This window comes from Centropristis striata, chromosome 13 (assembly GCF_030273125.1).
Source record: "Centropristis striata isolate RG_2023a ecotype Rhode Island chromosome 13, C.striata_1.0, whole genome shotgun sequence".
In the NCBI taxonomy this organism is placed as follows: Eukaryota; Metazoa; Chordata; class Actinopteri; order Perciformes; family Serranidae; genus Centropristis; species Centropristis striata.
The window spans coordinates 20,609,106-20,630,507 of NC_081529.1; the positions used below are offsets into that span (position 1 = coordinate 20,609,106).

At 40.1% G+C, this 21,402-nt stretch overlaps 1 protein-coding gene and 1 long non-coding RNA gene across 2 annotated transcripts in view; one reads left to right on the plus strand and one right to left on the minus strand.

Annotated features, from left to right (window-relative positions):
• Positions 1–15,901, plus strand: part of grin2ca (glutamate receptor, ionotropic, N-methyl D-aspartate 2Ca) — an 87,859-nt gene extending 71,958 nt beyond the window's left edge. The window contains exons 7-13 of the mRNA XM_059347943.1: positions 504–657; positions 784–909; positions 2,473–2,702; positions 5,660–5,820; positions 5,941–6,128; positions 10,964–11,196; positions 13,727–15,901. Of these exons, the coding sequence (XP_059203926.1) occupies positions 504–657; positions 784–909; positions 2,473–2,702; positions 5,660–5,820; positions 5,941–6,128; positions 10,964–11,196; positions 13,727–15,346 (2,712 nt within the window). The 3' untranslated portion in view covers positions 15,347–15,901. The remainder of the gene's footprint in view (positions 1–503; positions 658–783; positions 910–2,472; positions 2,703–5,659; positions 5,821–5,940; positions 6,129–10,963; positions 11,197–13,726) is intronic.
• Positions 6,221–20,832, minus strand: LOC131983250 (uncharacterized). The gene is made up of 4 exons (XR_009395462.1): positions 20,811–20,832; positions 19,354–19,418; positions 18,863–18,902; positions 6,221–8,011 (listed from the first exon to the last, which is right to left on the minus strand). It is a non-coding gene; the product is annotated as an uncharacterized LOC131983250 (long non-coding RNA).
• Between the last annotated feature and the right edge of the window lie 570 nt (positions 20,833–21,402).

Consider the following 21,402-nt stretch of genomic DNA (forward strand, 5'->3'; position numbering starts at 1 on the left):
TTTAACATGATCTGGTTATTGCAAACGCTTTATTTTAAATGACATGTAGAATAAAGAGTTTTTTGACAGACGTATCAACATTTTAAGCTTTTTATTGGACCAATGATCCATTCATATCAAGGACTGTTGGAAAGTTGAAACTCCAAGAATAATGGCTCTTTTTAGAGTTTCTTTCTATGATAATGGTGTATTTCGGGGGTTCAGAGGAAGCTTGTACACCAGACCAAATCAGACTCTCATGCTTGGTGGAGGCATTTTAGTTCTGTGTGTCCGGCTGCTGAGACCCAGACAGTACATCACCCTCAGGAACAGAGGCCCCATTTGTTGACCTCACTGATACATGAGATTGAAGTGAAAGGTCAGCAGTGAGTGTCCAGTGTTACCAGACGCTGCTACACAGGCTGAGATTTATGATAATGTCAGACAAACATCCACTCTGCATTCACACTTTATATCTGACCTGAAATAATATCTCTGTTGATTTCCTTCTTCCTCCACCACAGGTGTTCTACAAGCGGGCGGACATGGCCATCGGCTCGCTGACCATAAACGAAGAGCGCTCGGAGATTATCGACTTCTCTGTGCCGTTTGTGGAGACGGGGATCAGCGTGATGGTGGCCAGGAGTAACGGGACCGTCTCACCCTCTGCCTTCTTAGGTGAGAAACCTCCTCAAGTCATGAAGACGTGTCTGTGTGTGTTTCACCACCAACAAATAGAGTGTTTAGAGTCTCAGTGAGCTCTTCCCTTCCCCTGACTGTCCCCTGTTCCTTCTGTCCCTGCAGAGCCCTACAGTCCGGCGGTCTGGGTGATGATGTTCGTCATGTGTTTGACCGTCGTGGCCATCACAGTGTTTGTATTTGAATACTGCAGTCCAGTTGGGTACAACCGCAGCCTGGTCAGTGCCAAAGGTGAGTCTGTGCACAGAAGTGGCGTTTAGGAGTAAGGAGAGATCAGGTTCTGCATTAAACATAAAAGAAATTAAAGACATCTGCATAAAAGACACTGCAAGGAGTTGCTGTTCCTTTTTTCTGTTAAGTAAGGTACATTTGACCAAAAATTAAGAAAAAGACACAAAATGACCAAATAAGTTGTAGAATGACCAAAAAACAGAAACAAAATGACCAAAAAACAGGAACAAAATGACCAAAAAGACATAAAATGACCAAAAAGACACAAAAAGACCTAAACAGGCGTAGAATGACACAAAAAAAGAAGTAAAATGGACAAAAAAATTAACACAAAAAAAAACCACACAAAATGACGTACTAGGACACAAAAATAAGACGTAACGTTTTCCATGCAGGTGGCTGATCGAAAAAGGTAAAGACAAACTATTTATTTAGTGCGAGTCTGGCCTCCACTTTTCATTGACCATGTTTTGTTTTGCGTCTACTCTGCAAGCTGGTTGCATGCAGCGTATGATCGTCAATAACTGTATCGCTATTCTTTGATTGACCATTATGGATACGCTTACTTTTTCTAGGTCTTTACCCAGTTTGATTACCAGTGGTACTTATCAAGAACCACAACTGAGAAGTTTGAGCTAAATGCAAAGAGAGTCTGCAAGTACATGGCAGCACATTGCCAGAATCCATCAACTTGAAAGAAATAATAAATGCACAGTTAAAAGAAAGAGTGCAGAGAAGTTAAGGAGTGTGAGATCAGGTTCTCTATGAAACATAAGACACTCCAAGGAATCGGTGTTCCATTTTTCCCGCAAAGTAACGTACATTTAGTTTTATTGTTCAGTTTATTTTTAGATAAACCTGTCCTCGCTACTCTACAGTCCAAATATAGCCTCTCCTGGTTTCAACAAACAAAGATGGCAACTTGATGCTTCTACTACATCCTTTATTAATATACAGTCTGTGGTTAAACTGCTGAAATCAACCTACATTTATGTTCCCCATCAAGGGAGCTCTTGCTCTCGTACGAGTAGTAAAACTGCCAAACAAATTGTTTGACTTCTCCACAAGTGAGCACAGTTAACATCTTATCTGAACATCTCAACAACAGTCAAGTTTCTTTGCATTTAAGGTGATTTCCAAAGGAAAAAAAGGACACAAAATGACCAAAAAGACACAAAATAACTAAAAAAGATGTAAAATGACACAAAAAGACATTGAATGACACAAAAAATATGTAAAAGGACACAAAATGACCAACAAGACATAAAATGACCCAAACAGATGTAGAATGACACAAAAAAATATGTAGAATGACACAAATAAAATACATAAAATGACCAAAAAGACACAAAATAACCAAAAAAGACATAGAATGACACTAAAAACAAGTGAAATTATCAACAACAACAAAAAGACACAAAATGACCGAAACAAAGAAGTAAAGTTTTCCATGCAGGTGGCAAATGGAAAAGGCAAAGACTTGTTTAGGTAGTATAGGTGCTGTACAGTGATTAGTTTGTGTTTCTGTATGGACTGATCCACTCTCTGCTTCATCCTCTCTAGATCCCGGAGGTCCCACCTTCACCATTGGGAAGTCCGTGTGGCTGCTGTGGGGAATCGTCTTCAACAACTCGGTCCCCATAGAGAATCCAAAGGGCACCACCAGTAAGATCATGGTCCTGGTCTGGGCCTTCTTTGCCGTCATCTTCCTGGCGTCCTACACGGCTAACCTGGCGGCCTTTATGATCCAGGAGCAGTACATCGACACGGTCTCTGGACTGAGCGACAAAAAGGTACCGAGCTCTGTGGCTGTTATTGACAGTCCTGCGTGTGTGGTCAGGCGTGTTGTTGTGTTTGATGTACAGCTTAGGAAAAACACAAAGTGCTCTATTCTGAGCGGGTAAACAGTGCGAGGTAGAGCCAAATATCGAGAAGTGTCAATGTCATGGCTGTGACTTTCCCCCTTTCCCCGCAAAACAAAAAAAGGTGCACAGAGCAAGTGGAGAAATTGAATTACATCCCCAGATTCTTTAGATGGGGACGTCGGCGTCAGGCCTTTGAAATGTAATACACAAGTGGATTTTCCGGGCAGACGGTGATAATATAATTTTTCGTATTATCTCATGCATATTTGTCAGGCCTGAGGATGTGTTTTATAGCAGTATTGACAAGAGAATTCATGTTAAACCGCCAGCACAAGAAATGGTTTGTAGAATCTTTTCTTGCAGGCAACCGAGGGATTAAAGAGGCGTTTGAGGAAAAAGACCAAGCTGTCCACTGCTCATTACGATTCTGGCAAAGTCATTTACAATTCTAGTCTCATTATACATTAACAACGCCACCATGCAGAGGAAGAAACGGAGCTGGTGTGACAGCGAGTCCATAGATTATTGAGCAGCATTCTGCAGGGCTGAGCTGCTGTTTGTCCAGCTGTGCAGAACCCTTCAGGTTAAGTAAATGTAAATGAGGTACAAGATGAAGCCACAGAGAGTGACCTTGTATCAGAGGAGGGAGTGATGAAGATGAGCGGAGCGGCTCTGGGGATGATTACCTCGTCCCCACAAAGGAGACACTTCACTGAGAAGTCCTTGTGATGGGGCAACACATCATGTTAACTCTGACACCCCACAACCTCTTTTCAATCCACTGTTTGTGTTTGATGTGCTGCATCTCTGTCCCATGTATGTCCCCTGATAGAATACAGCAAGGTAGCTTCATACATGGAGAGAAAACTAGAGCATTAGCTGTTTGGTCCAATACTTTAAACAGCTGGTATGTGATCATTCAACTGACCCACAGGCGGAACATTTGATTCTTTTGCAGCTTTTCTTTCTTTCAGAGGTTGTAGCGGGCTCTAATGTAAGGCTATACAGAAAATACTGATATCATATGAAACTAGATCATCTCAGAAATCCATTGGTGCCATGCAAGTGAAATAAGGCAGCAAAGTTGGTTAGAATTTTCCCCTTCAGAGATTGTCACAGGTTCAATATATCTGAATGAAAACTGCTCTATGTGTAGTCACAAGCCTCCTCTTTATATACATGCCTGCTTTATGATGATAAAATGCAGCTTAAGTCAAAAACCATGCATTATGTTCACCTATTGCATGTGACTTTTGTGCAATTTGTGCATTCTGGGGCCCATAAACAGTCTGTGAGCTGCATAAATCGGGAGAGACAACAAGACAAAAATCTGTGTCGGAACCCTGGCTGCTTGTCTCTGTTTCATATGATAAATATTTGGCCTGTTTTTAGATGTGACATGCCCACTTTATGCACTTTATCAGATGCTATTTAGGGCAGGATCCATGCAGTTTTTCTCCTGCAGTTAAATGTGTTATTTTGTCCTATTGTGAATGTGTGTGCATACTGGGGTCCCTAAACAGTCTGTGAGCTGCATATATTGGGTCTGACTGGAAAGCTGAGACTCTTGTGGATTCAATGAGCCCATTGTTCTTCATGTGTGTTGATGTTAGTGAGTGAAACTTGAGCTCAGTGTATAAAATGAGCTGCTGTGACCTCTAGGATAATCACAGCTTCATGAAACTTTACAACCAAAAACTAGAGACCTAGAGCATTCAGAGGATGGATGGCTTTACACACTAGATTCACATAGTTTCTCAACAGGCAACACAAGTGCTCGCTATACAATCACAGAAAAATGCAGAAATATCAAAAGTTTTTAAATCCAATCACAACATGGATTTTTCTGTTGTTCCAAATGTCTTGATGTATTGATGTACTATTCTGGAGGGGGTTTTACCACTTTAATCCATTTTGGAATTTAAAAAAACTAATGCAGCACCAATGTTTTACGCATTGTTGACCTGCTATCTCCCCCTAAAAATCCAATACCCACAACCCCTAATTCTCAGTAAACACAGGCAGAATGACAATCTTGTGGTTTGCAAACAATCAGTGTTCCCTCTCGGACGTCAGGGTCAAAGTTGCAGGATGTTGTTGTAGCAGAGCAGCAAGGGCAGCTTGTAGCACATGTTTGATTGTATAATGCGACTTTGACACAACAGACGACAACTTGCATCCTGTCCTACCAACAATCAACTTTTTATTAACACAATCCGACCCTAACTTTATCCTTGAGTAGTTTTGGTTGCTGGAACACAACCTGAACACAGAGGAGGAGGATCAGTATATAAACTTGACCTCCAGAGATTGTTCAAGGTTTGACATCAGAATGCAAAAGAGCTCTGGTTCATTTTCGAGATGTCCGGATGATTTCGCCCATTCTCTCGCAGACAAACTTCGGCTCAAATTGTCCCTCTGCTAATGTACTGAGAACATATTTGCATAAGGTTAATGAAAAAGTGCAATTTTGTCGATTGCGTTTCCACCCCGTCTCACTCCTCGTCCTCGCAGCTAATTAAATGCACACAGAGCTGCCAAAAGCAAAAGGATAAAATGTTCATTCCTGACTGCAGACAAGGATGCTTGGATTTCTTTTGGACACAGTGTCGGACTGTTTGCTCTCTCAATTGTCAAGTTCGATGTGTAAATTAATAGAGCAAGAGGCCAGCGGGATAACTAGCACAAAGAGCACTTGGGAGTTGAGGCAGAAATAACAAAAAGGTGGTGAATGTCACTGCAATAATATCTCTCAGCTACTCTTCTGAATGACAGAAAAGAGTCCCAGAACAATCATCTGGGTGATGGGACAAACTGTATCAATCAATCACTATCACAGATAATTTCTGTTTGTATCAATCCTTATTCTTTTTCTCTCTCAACAGTTTCAAAAGCCGCAGGAGCAGTACCCTCCGTTCCGATTTGGTACGGTCCCAAATGGCAGCACAGAACGCAACATAAGGAGTAACTACCCTGAGATGCACTCCCACATGGTCAAATACAACCAGAAGGGAGTGGAGGATGCCCTTAACAGCCTCAAAACAGGGTAGGTGTCAGCCAAGGCTCGTAAAAATGTATTTACAGAGGAACTGGGAGCCAAAGCGGAGCCAAACAGTTAGATAATGGCCATTTGAGTAAAACTCTGTCTCTTATTTTACCCTTCTAGGAAACTGGATGCCTTTATCTATGATGCTGCTGTGCTGAATTACATGGCTGGCAAAGACGAGGGCTGCAAGCTGGTGACCATTGGCAGCGGGAAAGTGTTTGCCACCACTGGTTATGGCATCGCCCTGCAGAAGGATTCACGCTGGAAACGACCCATCGACCTGGCCCTGCTCCAGTTCCTGGCTGATGGTAAATCCCTCATATATATGCAATTGATGCAGAATTTCCCTAAATATTACTATTAATGCTATAATAACCATATCTGCAGTCTGTCCAGGAAACTTGAATAAATGGATAAGGAGCAATAGAAAAGCAGTCCATAATGAAACTGTAAAAGATACCACACACAAAAACAAGAATGCAGCGTGCAGAATATTATTGTAGTAAAATGCATTCAAATAATGCACATGCATAAATGTATATAGATAAAACCAAGTTTCAAGAGATGATTGTGGAGCCTCGTGCAAAAGCTTGGTCACCTTTGGCAGAAATATGCAATAGATGGTAAGAAGAATACGTCATATTGCAGAATATCTCAAACTGACAGATCATACACAAAATCATTTGATGTTATTTATTCTCACAGAGACAGAAATCCACTTTTTTTGGGGGGTGAAGAAGAGTGAGAAACGGCTAAAAAAAAGTAAATGAAATAGGGAAAATATTTACTATTGACTTGTGGCAATATTACCTTGGGCATCCATGACTGAATAACTAATTATAATAATATTTAGAAGCTTTATCCTTTGCAAGATGGACATGTTTATTGACAAAGTAAAAACAAAATCGGGGAAAGCAGAAACAGATACCGTCTCCTTGGAATAACTTCTATATATATTACTATATGGTTTTGCCAATTGCATTGTGGAAGCAAACTTTAATTGCTCATAGGCAATGCTCGTTTGAGTGAATTAACAACTACAAGGAGTTGGTTTGGTAGAATGGCGATGAAGGAGTTCAATATCAGAGAGCAGAGTCACTGTATTAAGCCAAGATCATGATCTTTCTCTACAACCAAGAGAACTTAAAGCTAATGTTGTCAATGCCTAAACACATTCATAAAAAAGTTTGGTAATGCAAGTATTTCTGACAGAATATGGGGTGATAGATGAATGGGGGATGCATGCAGAAGGATGCACACCCACACTGTTTCAATTCATTATGAAAGTAAAGTAATTGCTCAACGTATGCGCCGTTTTACAGCCCACGTTTTACAATGTTTGCACCTTTTGTTTTCACATGTTATGGGCATGTTAATGGGGCTTTCTGAAGAACTATTTCAATGCCGTATAACATGGAGAAGCCTCAGAACTGGGTCCTGGTTACCACAAACTGCACAAACATAAAGATAATGCAAAATTATTCAAAGTGCTGCTCTTACTTGTTGATTATTAAATAATCACACTCAGGGGCCACACAGGAGTCGGTGATGACTAGTGCAATGCCTGAAGGAAGCTCAGGCAGGGGCAGAGGTTTGCTGACTTAGCAAACACATTTGCCAGCAGACTTTTGAGCTCCTTCTGGTTCTTGAAACATTTTGTTTACCGTGGCATTAGTGATGTGAACCACAGTTGATTATAGTCACAGTTTATGCACCTGGATATGAGTCTCAACAATGAGGCTGCAGGACCTTTTTCTTCTGTCAAGGACAACATTTCCTTGCAAGACTGTATCACCTTGCAGCTGATTGGGGTCCCTAGAAACTAAGGGACGTTTGGGACCACCTGTCTAATGTACAGATCTACATCTTTTTAGAAACACCTACCAGTTATAAGAGCCGGACTGTAGAGTCTGGGGAGTCTATGCAAATAATACAATTTCCCTTGAAGACGAAAAAGAAAATATATTTGTTTCTAACATAGGCATTTATGTCTCGATGGAATCTGGCCCTCTGCTGCTCCCAAAGCACTTCTTCGACTCCTCACACTCTCCTTTTCATGTCCTTCATGTGCTGAATGTTTGAGTCCTTTGGGGATAGTGGAGGTCCCAATGGAGATGAGACAAGAATGATCCAGGGAGAGGAGTCTGTCCAGCCTCTCTGATGCTCCTCTAGTCTCCAATGTGACAAGCATCTAAACAGAAACATCCAACATGCAAACAACCCTCATTACATTGTATCAAATCAAATATCTTAAGAAGTAGAAGCATATGACACAGTGCATTCTGCCCTGAGTTCTGCAGAATGATTTGCCCTCTGTTGTTGAAGGCGGCCCCTGAAAGTGGCCATGTGCTTTACATCATGTGATGAGTCCTTGCAGACGAGAGCCGATCTGTGAGCAGCACCAGAAACAGCCTCAGTGTTTGGAAAGCTGCCTGTAACTCACTTCCCCATCCCCACACAGGCCCTGGAATAAAATGCAATTATTTAGTGACAAACACGGGAAACAGCAAACAAAAAATGTGTGATAATATTTTAAGCGTGTCATCAATTATACGATGAAACCTGGAATGATTCTTCTGACCAATCTTGGCTCTTGGTGCCTGCACAGACAATAAAACACACCTGCAAAGTGATATTGTTATATTTTTTTATACACAGGGCATAACACAGTCAGATCAAATATAAAAAGAAGAGGGGAAAAAAGAGAATTAAAAACATTATTTCTGATAATTTACTCATAGTAGCACAAATTATGCAGATATTAAATTTACCGTGCTCTCTGTGGTGCAGCGAAGTCTTAAATTGAGGCACATTCAGCCACTCTGGATCAAATCCAGTGTTTCTGTCAACAAGGCACAGACAGATAGAAATACTCTGAAAAGCTGCTTTTCTGACCTGCTCTGCTTCTACATCCCTCTGGGTTTGCTGTCAGTCTCAGGTGTTGCTTTGTCCCTCGCCGCTTCTCCTCCTCTTCTTCCTCTCCTACTTCTTCTCTGTCTTTATTATCTGACGTCCTCTTTCTGCTTCAGTTGCCACAGCAGCACTGGCTGAAGCCTGGAAATATTTAAGAGAACTTGGATCAGTAATTACACTGATCAGCCTTTTCAGCTTTCTGGTGTGTTTTCTTAAGTTTCTAGGGACTCTGTCTTTGTGCCTCCTCAGGTAAAGAAAGTTAAAGAATTAACATTAACTTGATCCACTTGCACAAGCAGTCGATACTGTCTCTCTGTTGTCTGCAGCTGTTTACAGCATCCTAACCTTGAAAACCAAGTTGTATTCAAACATTAACTGATAGCTATCCTTACTAGCTAGAGTCTTTATATGTTTACTCATAACTTTTTTGAACATTGTTAAGAACATGGACTAACTTATCGAAGTGAACTTGAATGCATCAGTTTTTGTGCAAGTTGTGCAGAGGTGTTCATGATACTCACCATTTGTGAACTGTAGATTGATTGTGTTCAGGAAGGACAGTTGTCTTCTTTGCAGGGAAAAGCCAACGACAGAGTATGCACGGAGTTTATTCACAGACAGGTTCATTGTCGATGTGCTTGTGAGAGAAAGAACGTAAGCAGGACAAGGAGTGGTGATGGGTGCTGCAGCTCTCTATGAAATATGATATTGCCCATTTTACATGGTTAAAATGAGCATAATCGTGTAAAATTTGTCTGTAAAATGTCACAAATAAAAATCAATGTATGGGAAGCAAGCACTATGAGTGGATATTGGTCTTTGTCTGGACTGCAAAATTGAATATTTGGGCAGAAAACAAACGTACAAACATATGTTGTCATTGATAAACGTTCTGTATAAATATTTTTGCAACTTAATTAACCCGATTTCCTCATTATGTTAGTAAACAAAACCCAGCCAGTATTGTATTTCCTCCTAAACTTTGCTTTGCATATATGACTCAAAAGTTTCACCTCTAATTCACCCCTAATTCCAAAATATCCCTTTAAGAACAAAATGCATTCAACAAACAATCTTTTCAAACAAAAGCAGCCTGGTATTTGGCTGGACAGCTTGTCACAAGCATAAGCTTTGTGAATTTGATGGAAGAAAGTAAAGGCTGAGCACAACAAACACAGACATTTAAGCACATAAAACCACTTCACAGGGGTCTGAAAGTGCTGAGTCAGCCTCTATAAGCAGATATTGGTCATTATCAGTGGTGCAACATTGGATATTTGGGTAGAAATAAAAAAAAAATATGTAGTCATTGATAAACGTTCAGTATAACTATTTTTGCAACTTGCCAGATACGTTAATTAACCAGATTTCCTCTTTATGTTAGTAAACATAATCCAGCTGTATTGTATTTCCTTTTAAACTTCGCTTTGCATATTACTAGATAGTTTCACCTCTAATTCACCTCTAATTCCTAAAATATCCCTTTAAGTACAAGATGCATTTAACAAACAATGTTTTCAGACAGCTTGTCACAAGCAAAAGCTGTGTGAATATGATGCAAGAAAGTTAAGGATCAACATGAAAAAACAGACATTTAATGTAGAAAACAACACTTTACAGGGCTCTGAAAGTGCTGAGGCAGGCACTGTGGGCAGATATTGGTAAGTATGAGAGATGAAACATTGGATATTTGGGCAGAAAAATATGTCATTGAAAAACATTTGTTATGAATATTTTTGCAACTTGTCAGATATGTTAATCAGATTTCCTCTTTATGTTAGTGAATATAATCCAGCTTCCTTTGCATATTCCTAAATAGATTCACCTCCTCAGCCTCTGCACCAGTCACAGCTGGTACACATGCTGCAAGGAGTCTCATCGACGTATACGGTAGTTATGTTTTTAAAAGTGGTAACAAGCTCAAAGGACGAGAAACCATTTGCTTTCTACAAATATTTTACATGCAGATTTGTGGCAAAAAAAAAAAAAACAAGAAGTCAGGATTGATTTTGGTTTCACTCCATCACAAACAGAAGGACTGTACAACCTCATGCAGTTGTACCTGGGGTGCTGATTATTTGAGAGAATTTCATTATCCCATGCAAATGCATTTCACGAAAAAGGTTGGAGGGTGTTTCATTACTCACTCAAAGTCCCAAAACAATACTAGTGTTATGCAAATGAGTCTTAAGTCTGTATTCTGTGCTCTCTGTTCTCTCTTCTCTCTCAGGCGACACACAGAAGCTGCAGACTGTTTGGCTCACAGGCATCTGCCGTAATGAGAAGAAGGAGGTGATGAGCAGTAAGCTGGACATCGACAACATGGCGGGCGTCTTCTACATGCTGCTGGTGGCCATGGGCCTGAGCCTGCTGGTGTTCGCCTGGGAGCATCTGCTCTACTGGAAGCTCCGACACTCAGTCCGCAAGGCCGAGCGGCTGGACTTTCTCCTGGCTATCAGCAGAGTAAGTCAGGCTTACATGTGAAATACTGCACGACTGCAATATACTTTATTATCTGCATGCAGTATTTAAATTAAATATTAACCCTCTGAGCCACAACGAGCTGTTTCAGGGCGTGTTTTGCTATTTTAACATTTTACCCTCATGCGTCCTTGTGGGTGATGACAGAAATCAGGAAAAAAGGAAAAACACAAGTTATGTTTCTCTGATTATTTTTTAAAAAAATGGAATTTATATAAAATGACACAAAAGACATAAAATTACCAAAAAAGGACACAAAATGCCCCAAAAAAAGTAAAATCACCAATAAAAAACACACAAAATGATCCAAAAAAGACGTAAAATGACCAAAAAGGACACATAATTACCAAAACAGTTTTCCCCACATATTGAAGTATTGCCATGTTTCCAGCCTCTCCTGTCCTCTCCTCTCTGCTCTGTGTAAAGAGCCTCTCCTGTCCTCTACTCTCTGCTCTGTGTAAGCAGCCTCTCCTGTCCTCTCCTCTCTGCTCTGTGTCTGTCTCAGATTTTCAGTGAATATTTGTCACGTGACTGTTGGTCTCAGCTGAATCAATCATGTCTTCACAGTGTCTCTGAGGAGCAGAATCTAATGTTTTTAACAGGATCTGGTTAGTGCAAACGCTTTATTTTAAATGACACATGTAGAATAAAGAGATTCTGACACAAATATCAACATTTTAAGCTTCACTTTGGTCACTTAATCTAACAGAAGCTTTCAAGGACTGTTGGAAAGTTCAAACTCTGACAATAATGCCTGTTTTTACTTTTTCTTTCAGCGATAAACATGGTATTTGTGGCAATTTTTCAAAAAGGGTTAAATAGGTATCACTGCATAAATGGTTGACATATCTCCCATGAATAAAAGGTGTACTTTTAAAAATGTGTAGCTAGAGTGCAAGGATTAGGTCTCATTTTATAGAATCCACCAGGTTGTGTTAAACTTAATTAAATGCCACCAAAGTAACACAAGTTGCAGATAATGTAGTGCAGCTGTAAAGGCTGCTATCCTTAGTACACATCCAGAAAAGGTCAAGGGCAGCAACAATAAAAACAGATAGTAAAATCAAATGAGTTTAAAGCAATAAAAAGGACTTCATGGATACTTGGTGAAATATAGTGATGGCCGTGATTCCGCAGAAATTGAATTTAAATTGCCCCATTAAAAAAACCTTCATCTGTGTGTCGACAGCAGTCAGAGGTGAGATTAAGCATTCCAAACAGATGCATAATTTGAAAGTAAAATAAAGCTGCTAGTGGAATAAAAATGGAGAGACTAATATGGTAAGTGCACTATCAGCATCTCGCTCGTTTGCATGTCTGAGCTGTTTTTAAAGACGGAGATGTGTGCAGACAACATTTCAAACACTGCAACGTGAACATAAAACTACCAGAAACAACAATGGAACCGTTTGTACCTCATCTGCTTAGTCGGTTAACAGACATTATATAGATATTCACCAATCAGTCAGTCAGTCAGATTGACAATGTTGAAGCTATAAAGCCGAATGTATCATATTTGATACACAAGTTCATCAGTGTGATATTTTTTTTCCTGAAAAAACTGATGTATACGATCAGATACATGCAGTACCTGGATAATCCACTAGGGATCAGGAATTTTTGCACCAGAGGGCCTTCACTTGAGACATCCAATATGGCTGCCGTCAATCAGTGACCCACATGCCATTTTTAAAGAATTAATTGTCAATTGTGAAAAAATTAAGATCAGAAAAACTTTCAAATTGTTACTGATACTTCAATAGGAATATTTAATGGACTGATGAAATGAAAAATGAATTAATATTTCATGACTTAATTTATAGTGAAACCATGTTGAAAATGTTATTTGAAACATTGTCAATTGTCTTTTTTTGTGCATTTCATACATTATTCATCAAATGAAGCATCATAAAGTATTTTTCTCATTTAGATAAACTAAGTAAAGGTTTAACTGACATAATTAGGTCTATTTAGAGTAAAATTGAGATATCTCTTGAACAATTCAAAGAAATACATAATCTGTTTTGTGGTGTGAATTTTTAGATGGCAAAAAAAATTGGGCATTGCAGATGTGTTGAAGATAAACAAACTGAGCAACAAATTGCACAAAAATACCAGATGTAGCCAAGATCTGCTGGTTCCACTGGTGGATCTGTCATTGCTGCATGAAAACTTCATATCAGCAGATGTATGATGTTGTGTTATATGGAAAAAAAATATTTTGTTTGTTTGAGGAAAATGTTAAAAGGAAGTAAAAGTTTAATTAGATAAAAAAAATAATAGCTTTAAACTGTGAGCAACAAATTGCACAAAAAGATCTGATGTGTCAAATATGATACAAATTAGAATTCATATATACAAATTGATATATGTATTTTTTATTTATTTTTTAATTTGTCAGCTGGTTCAATAAACACTCCAGTTTTTAAAAAATAGATTTTTCTGGCAATTAGTTCATGGTTCAGGCTTTATAGGGTTAAGATCATAATTACACTCTTGTGTCTCTGTGCAGGGCATCTACAGCTGCTTCAACGGAGTCGAGTCGACGGATCACAACGGCAGCATGCAGAGTCCGGATGTCACCACCAACTACACACAGGCCAACATGCTGAAGATGCTGAAGACGGCCAAGGACATGGTGTCCTCCGCCAGAGTGGAGAACTCTCTAGACAATGCCACCAAGACAATAGAGAACTGGAGCCGGCGGGGGGGCGACAATGTGCGGGTCGGCCTCCCACCCAGAGTGACCACCACAGACATGACTCACGGCCGGCTGCCCTACATCTCCAGCATCACGGACAACCACTCACCGTACCCTCAGAGGGCCCTCACGCCCACCTTCCCCATCCACTACGGGGACAGCTCCACCCAGCCGCTCCTAGATAAGCCCCGAGTGGTGACCAGACCCACGCCGCTCCGCTACACGCTGCCCACTCGCAACAGTCAGCATGTGTTGGAGCGGACTCTGCCCATCTCCAGCCTCAGCAGTCCTCACATCGCCATACGGGACCCCGTTCCCTCTGGTGCTCCCAACCCCCACCACAGCAGCAGGCTGTATGTGGAGAACCAGCCCCGGCACCCCACGTCCTCTTTCGTTCCCTACAGGGAGTTCCAGGTGCCCGACATCTACGTGGAGCACAAAGGGCCGCTGAGGAGGAAGTTCAGCTACCCTCCTGACTGCGTGAGTCGGAAGCGGCGGTCCCACAGCTACGTGTTCGATGCTGCAGACCCCAGAGTGAGAGGAGACTATGACGAACCTCGATCCTGCCTTGCCGAGCTGAGGGCCAACCACCTCCTGAACAACCATGCCCCCGTCGCTGCTGCCATGGCCTGCACACCGGGACACTATCCAGGTGGCAGCACCAGCTGTAACTCCTGTATGAAGTCCTACCTGGAGCCGGAGATGGACGACATCCCACTCCTGGGGAAGGACAAACTCAACCGCCGCGCCTCATTCCTCAAAGCGACGTGGGGCAATGACAGGATCCATCAGGTGGATGAAACAAAGCCCTCCACGTCTGCATCCTCCACCCGTGTAGACATGCCCGACCTGTTTCCTCGGGTGGTGGTGGCCAACCCGAAGCCCCACAAGCTTTACGGCAGCCTGGGGCACAACCTTTCCTGCTACCCCCTGGCTGCGGAGCCAGCCTACTTGGACCCGGCCCACATGGGCTCCTACCCGTACAAGCAAAAGCTCAAGTACTCTGAGTCCACCCGGCTGCCCTCGTACAGGGAAGCCATCCTGCAGAACGCCGCGGCCCTGCGCCGCTCCTCCTCCACGGTGGTGCACAGACACTACTCCACCTACCTGAACTCGTACACAGACTTACCGGTGTATGTGGGGCCGCTGGCCCAGGGGCCGTCCCAGTTCTACGACAGCTCCAAGGAAATGTGTCACTTGTTTCCCTGTACGAGCCACTGCCCGGATAACGCGGCGATGCTGCCTCGTATGAGTGACAGGCAGGTGCTTTACCACAACAATATGTTTGGGACTTATGAGGGCACAGGGAAGAGGGAGGACCCCGGCTCTGGGAGCAGAGAGCGGAGGCAGGTGTTGGTGGCGCGCAGAGTCAACAGTCCCTTTGTGCCAAAGCCCTGGGGCAGGGTATCCAGCCTGGAGTCTGAGGTCTGAGCCCCCATCTGTCCTGTCAAACTGAGCCCTGTAATGAGGGGCATGCCTGGGGGTTCCCCCCTCAGCCTCCGGTTAAAGCAAAAATCAAACTCGACACCAATAGTGTACTTGAGAGTGCTGACTCTCAATTATCAGTGCAATAATATCTCGGGCAGCGACACGTGAGGGAGAAGACACTGACAAGCAAACCACTGCTGGGACTTTGTAAGCCAAACTTAAAAATATTAAAAAGAAAAGGATATGTTGAAAAGTATTTAATACATAAGAATTTAACCTGTTGATTGTTATTTAAAGGATTTTTAAATGCTGTGTTGCTATGTGAAAGAAATCTGGGAGACAATATACTGTAGCCTCTCGATCTGAATACGACTTGAGACATTTCTTTTTTTCTTTCTAAATCATTTCAGCACCCACCATTTCAATTGAGAGATAAATTATTAAGATGATTTTGTGTTTGAACCACTGATATGTCGTCCGTATATATTTTCTAAGTGCACGACCTTGGGGGGGTGGTTTCTCCGAGGCATTCTTCATCGGTTATTCATGTAATTTGACGGGGATTTTAAAAAGGGAAAAGCATAAAAAGTATCACGTGTATTTCCATTGTTACACTACCCTTTAATAAAGAACAAGGTCATCTCAAGGGCCTTTTGGCATCATCTGTCATCTCAATCTATATGTTAAACAGTGATATAATGAATGTGACTCTCTGTTGTGCACCACAATCTGTTATTTTAATCTGCCAGCGTTCACAGAACGGATCATTATGTGGAGACAGTAAATGTCCAGAATTGATATTGAGACCTTGGACACTTTGTGCTCCAGCAAAGTGCTTTAAGCCATTAAAAGAAAGAGTCAGATATATAAATCTGAACCCACCAATACCCTTGACATGCAGCAGATAATTATTAAGATATGCATAATGAAACCATAAAAACACATGGTCTGAATCAGGCAAGCTGTTGTTAAGAAATATATTACAGTGATGATCATGAGTGCATGCTGTGGGCTTCAGTGGAGCAGCAGTGTAAAGCAGGGAAGCAGTTCAGTTCAAATTATGATCTGATGGATCAAGCTGTCACAGAAAACACACTGATAAGAGTTAACATTAACATTCTCTAATGCTGAAGGTTAAAGTGGGAATGTGAGTTTCCTGTGAAGTCAATATTACAGAAAATGTCTGTAAAAGAGTCTTTGTCCAAGATAATAGTTTAGTTTACATCCCTAAAGAAAGTGAACACAGTAACCTCAACCGAGCAGTGAGAGGAAACCAGACGAAACAACTAAATCAATCTAAAACATAACCAGCATATTATTCAACATCTTTATTCTCTGGCTGCTGCAAACTACTGTTTTTCTATTGATTAATCTCAAGTCAAGTCAAGTCATGTTTATTTAGAGCATGTTTAAAAACAACAAATGCTGACTGAAGTGCTTCACAAAGAGCTAAAATAAGAGGAAATTATCAGGTAAGAACATAGACAAAAGGAAAAAGATAATTGAATTAACCTCAATAAAATGGTCAACCTATTGGTAGGGCTGGGCAATAATTCATCATCTTTCATTGGCATCTTATCATGATAAAATCAAATATCGAGTGACACAATCTGAAAATAACAAGTACTAGGGCTGGGCAATATGACAATATATCACCTAAACAATATAAAAATGCATGTTGCATATATTTTTCTATCATGTTTGTATTGCAATGTCAAAAACCAGCAGACAGATTGCGTTACGGCAAGTTAACGTCACTTAGATTATGCTTTACGTTCTGATCCTGCAGGTGGGGGGAAAGCAGGAGCAAACCCTATAGAACATTTAGAGTATCGAGCATACAGGAAAAAGGCTTTACCATGTAGTTTTTTTTAATTCCAATAACCAGAAAACATGTTATATCTTGATAGATATTGTTATTGAGATATGAAATGCCCGATATCAGGATAGAACATTTTGGCCATATCCCAGCCCTACCTATTGGCTATTTTATCAATTAATTTAAATTTTAAATTTTAAAAAAACTTTAGTGGTTTGTCACCAGAATGATAAGTTTGTAATCCAAACTCCACCCAAGACATTACTTGCTTGTTATATCCGATGGTCACAAAGTTAAAACCAATTTTAAAATGATTATAAATATTGATGTTGAATCATCAATCACACCTACTAATGCAGGCAGCTCTACAGTATTCCATGCACAAATGAAAGCATCACAGTACACATGCAACAGGTTCACCACAATAAGAAAATTAATTAACAATTAATACCAGATGAACATAAGAAAACAGCAAGAAATAATCAGCCAGAAGCAGATCTGCAGGGAAGTTATGAAAAAAGCTGCACAGACGGGAAAATTAGCTTCAGACTTAACAAGGGCCTCTTTATGAAGGACAGTAAATATTTTCCAAATATTACAGTGAGTCACTTTGTGGCAACAGCAGCACAAATGTTTACATCCCGAGAGCCATCATGGAGTATTACCCTTCAGCCTGCAGGGCTGCTGACAGAACAACAACAACACCAAATAATTACAGGGGAATAAAATGCAGAAGCCAATCCAGCCCATAATACTCAGACATCCTTAATCATAATTGATCACAGCAAAAAGAAAATCAACAGCATGAAAGCATCATAATACACATGCCAAACCACAGCCAGAGGAAAATTAGCTTACTCGCAACAACAAATTAATTCAGAATTGATACGACTGCAACTCTGCACGTTCAGAACAGCAGAAAACAGCAGCCGGCGGTGTCAGCAGCTGTATTTACAAGCACATAAACATTGACTGAGCAGAGCCAAGACTGTGTCCCAACTGTTTACAATATGCACTATATAATATGATTTTATGGTATACTGTTCAATCAACATGCTTTACCATTTTCCAAAAGACGAATACTTGTTGTTTGGAGTTTTCAAGCTCTTCTTGCAGCTGTCTTGCTACGATCTACAATTGAAATATTTTCTGCAGCTGTAAATTGCAGCATCGATTCCTCTCTGCATGTCATTAGTGTCAAAAATCTGAAAAAGTCTTTTCACCCCACTAAAAGCCTCCACTGTGCAGTATGCAATAGCAATTGGGACACAGCTTTGAATGCCCAACAAGCCGTCCTTTAACCTGCTCAAGTGATCAGTGATTGCAAGGACAGAGAGTCAATTCTGGAAAGAGCCGTGCTGATTACGAGATTGGAAATTATATAGGCTAGCAACCCATCATTATAGGAAATAATGATGTGAACTCAACTGGCTGTGTTTACATTGTTGAAACCTGCACACAATATCAACCTCAGCCTGATATTTAAGCTCAGGCGCAACAAGATATGCAATCACAGTTTATATCTGTACAAACTCTGCACACAGATTTAAAAACAGCAACAATGAAGCAAATACCAGCAGCCACCAGGTGCAAAAACATAAAACACAAGCAACTGGACAGACATATTTCCAAACACATAAACGGAAAGCGAACAGAGCTGAGACATAAACTCACTCTGAATTTTAGCAGCAGTTTCTTACCTTGACAGTTAACTTTGGGAATAACCAATGGGGTTCCAAGCTGCATGGACAGGAAATTATACAGTCACCGAATATTATAGAAGCTGATGATGGGAAATCAATTAGCTGGGTGAGCATTGTAAAACCAGCAGACAATATTAACCTCAGCTGCAGGAATGGTTACCTGAGCTAAGATGAAACACAACAACTTGCAAAACTTTAATCGCTGCACAAATTAAAAGCATGAAAACATCATAATGCATGTGCCAAACAACAATAAATATTAAAGCTCAGTCACAGCAAGACATGCAATCACAGTTTATACCTACAAACTCTGCATGCAGATTTAAAAACAGGAAATATCAGCAGCCAGCAAGAGCAAAAACATAAAACACAAGCCATATTTCCTGCAGAAAGTGCACGGAGCTGAGACATAAAGTCACAATATGAATGTCAGCAGCAGATTCTTAACTTGCAGAAGAACATTTGAGAAGAAACAAAGTGGTTCCAACCTGCATGGACAGGAAGCTCCAGCAGCAGCAGCAGAATCCAACAGCACCTGTTTCACTCCAAAAATCTGTAAGAGAGCAACATTACAGCACTGTTAATAAACAAAGATCTTCATTAAATGCTGCCTGAGTCACATGATAACACATCAAAACAGTGGTTTTGGATGGTTTAAAAGAGCCACCTTGTTGCAAAAATGTGCATCTGTTGTGAGGTGTAGAGTGTAGCAGCCATTTCAGTATGTTGATGTGCAATAAAGTCAGTAACTTAAGTTTGTATAACCCATTATCACAAATAGCACATTTACCTCAAGTAGCTTTACATTCTGTAGAGCAGACAACATCCTGTCCTGTTTGACCCTCAATTCCGATGTGTCGTTACCCCTGATGTTTATAGTCTATTGATTCAATAACATGATCTAAAATGTCAAGAAGAATGAATAGTTTTTATTTTAATGTCTGGAAGATGCAATGCAAATATCGTATCGTGTCCCAAGAACTGATTTAATATCCAACTTTATGAAACTTGTTATTAACACCCCTAATACATATCTGGAGATATGTAGGCTTCTTCAAATCAATTTCTGAAGTTTTATGTAGCTAAATTATATACATATATTTATAAATAAATATATATATACATGTTAAAAAAAACTAAATAAAAACAAAAGGCAACCATATATCAACAGCTACAGCTTCCCTCCAGCTCCATGTGTCACATCACAGACAAAAATGATCAAGTCCTGTACTAAAGTACAATCTGAGGTCCATTTCTGTAAATTAATACTTTTACTCTAAACTACTACTAGATTTTAGAGGCAAATATTATACTTTATTATAATTATTATTAATAAAAAATTATTAATATTATTTAAAAAATAATTATGTATTTTTATGAATTAAACTACATCACAGTATATTAAGTAGTTAAAATGAGCCCTACTTTGACAACTGGAAAATTCTGCTCACATCAATGCATCAATAATAATAATCCAATAATATATTTCGGATATATGGAACAATCTGCATTACTTTTGATACTTAGCACATACTTTGGTACATTTCCGTGCTGATTTCTGTCATGCTCTCATTTGCATCGTGCAACTAATAAACGAGGCTCCAAGCAGCCGTTTAATCTACTAACAGCGGGACTAAATTAGGTCAAACGCAGCCGATTTAATGCTAACGAGCTGCAGATATTATCAAAACAAATAAAGAAATACTTTATGTGATCCAACTGCTCGTTAACAAACTGCAGCACGGAGGTTTATCAGCTCACCTGAAGCCTCATGAAAACAATCAAGCTAGCAAAGTGACCGATAGATCAGATTTATCTCAGTAAACTACCCCGAAACAAGTCACGGGCAGGGAAACATGAGCTGTGATAAGAGTGAGCTCCAGAAGATGCACTTTTACCGAGAAAAACAAACTTTTAAACTAAGTTTCTAAACAGTTTAACCTACCGAGGAGTGACCAGGTGAGACAGACAGGTGATCCACGCATCAGGTGTGCAGCGGCCTGCAGGGGGCGCTCCGGCTGCAGAAAACTCCCACACAATTAATGCATTAAAACAACATTAAATAAAAAATAGAAAATAATATATTAATCCAATATGTCAGTGAGAAATACAGTAATGTAACTATAATAATACCTCTGCTACACATGATATGATAATACAAGCATGATTATATATTTTAATGCATAATAAATGTTTTTGCATCTTTATTTCTGTTGTCATGTGTTCAAGTTAACCAACTTCTTAAATTCAGCTTTTCCTTTTTCTATTTACCATTAAGTAGCTTTACAGTTTGAAAAATCCTCACTAAAATTCACACTATTAGACAAATCCCCATATATTCTGCATCAACCTATGAGTTTATAAGATGAGATAAAGAAAAATTGTAAGTACTGTTGTGCAGCAGTTATTAAAAAAAAAATTAAAAGTAGAAAAGATGAAAATGTACTTTATGTATTCAGTGTAAATAAATAAATATTAACAATGAAATTAAGGGCAGTGCAGTGGTGAGGGGTATGTTTTATTAAAATATTTGAGGG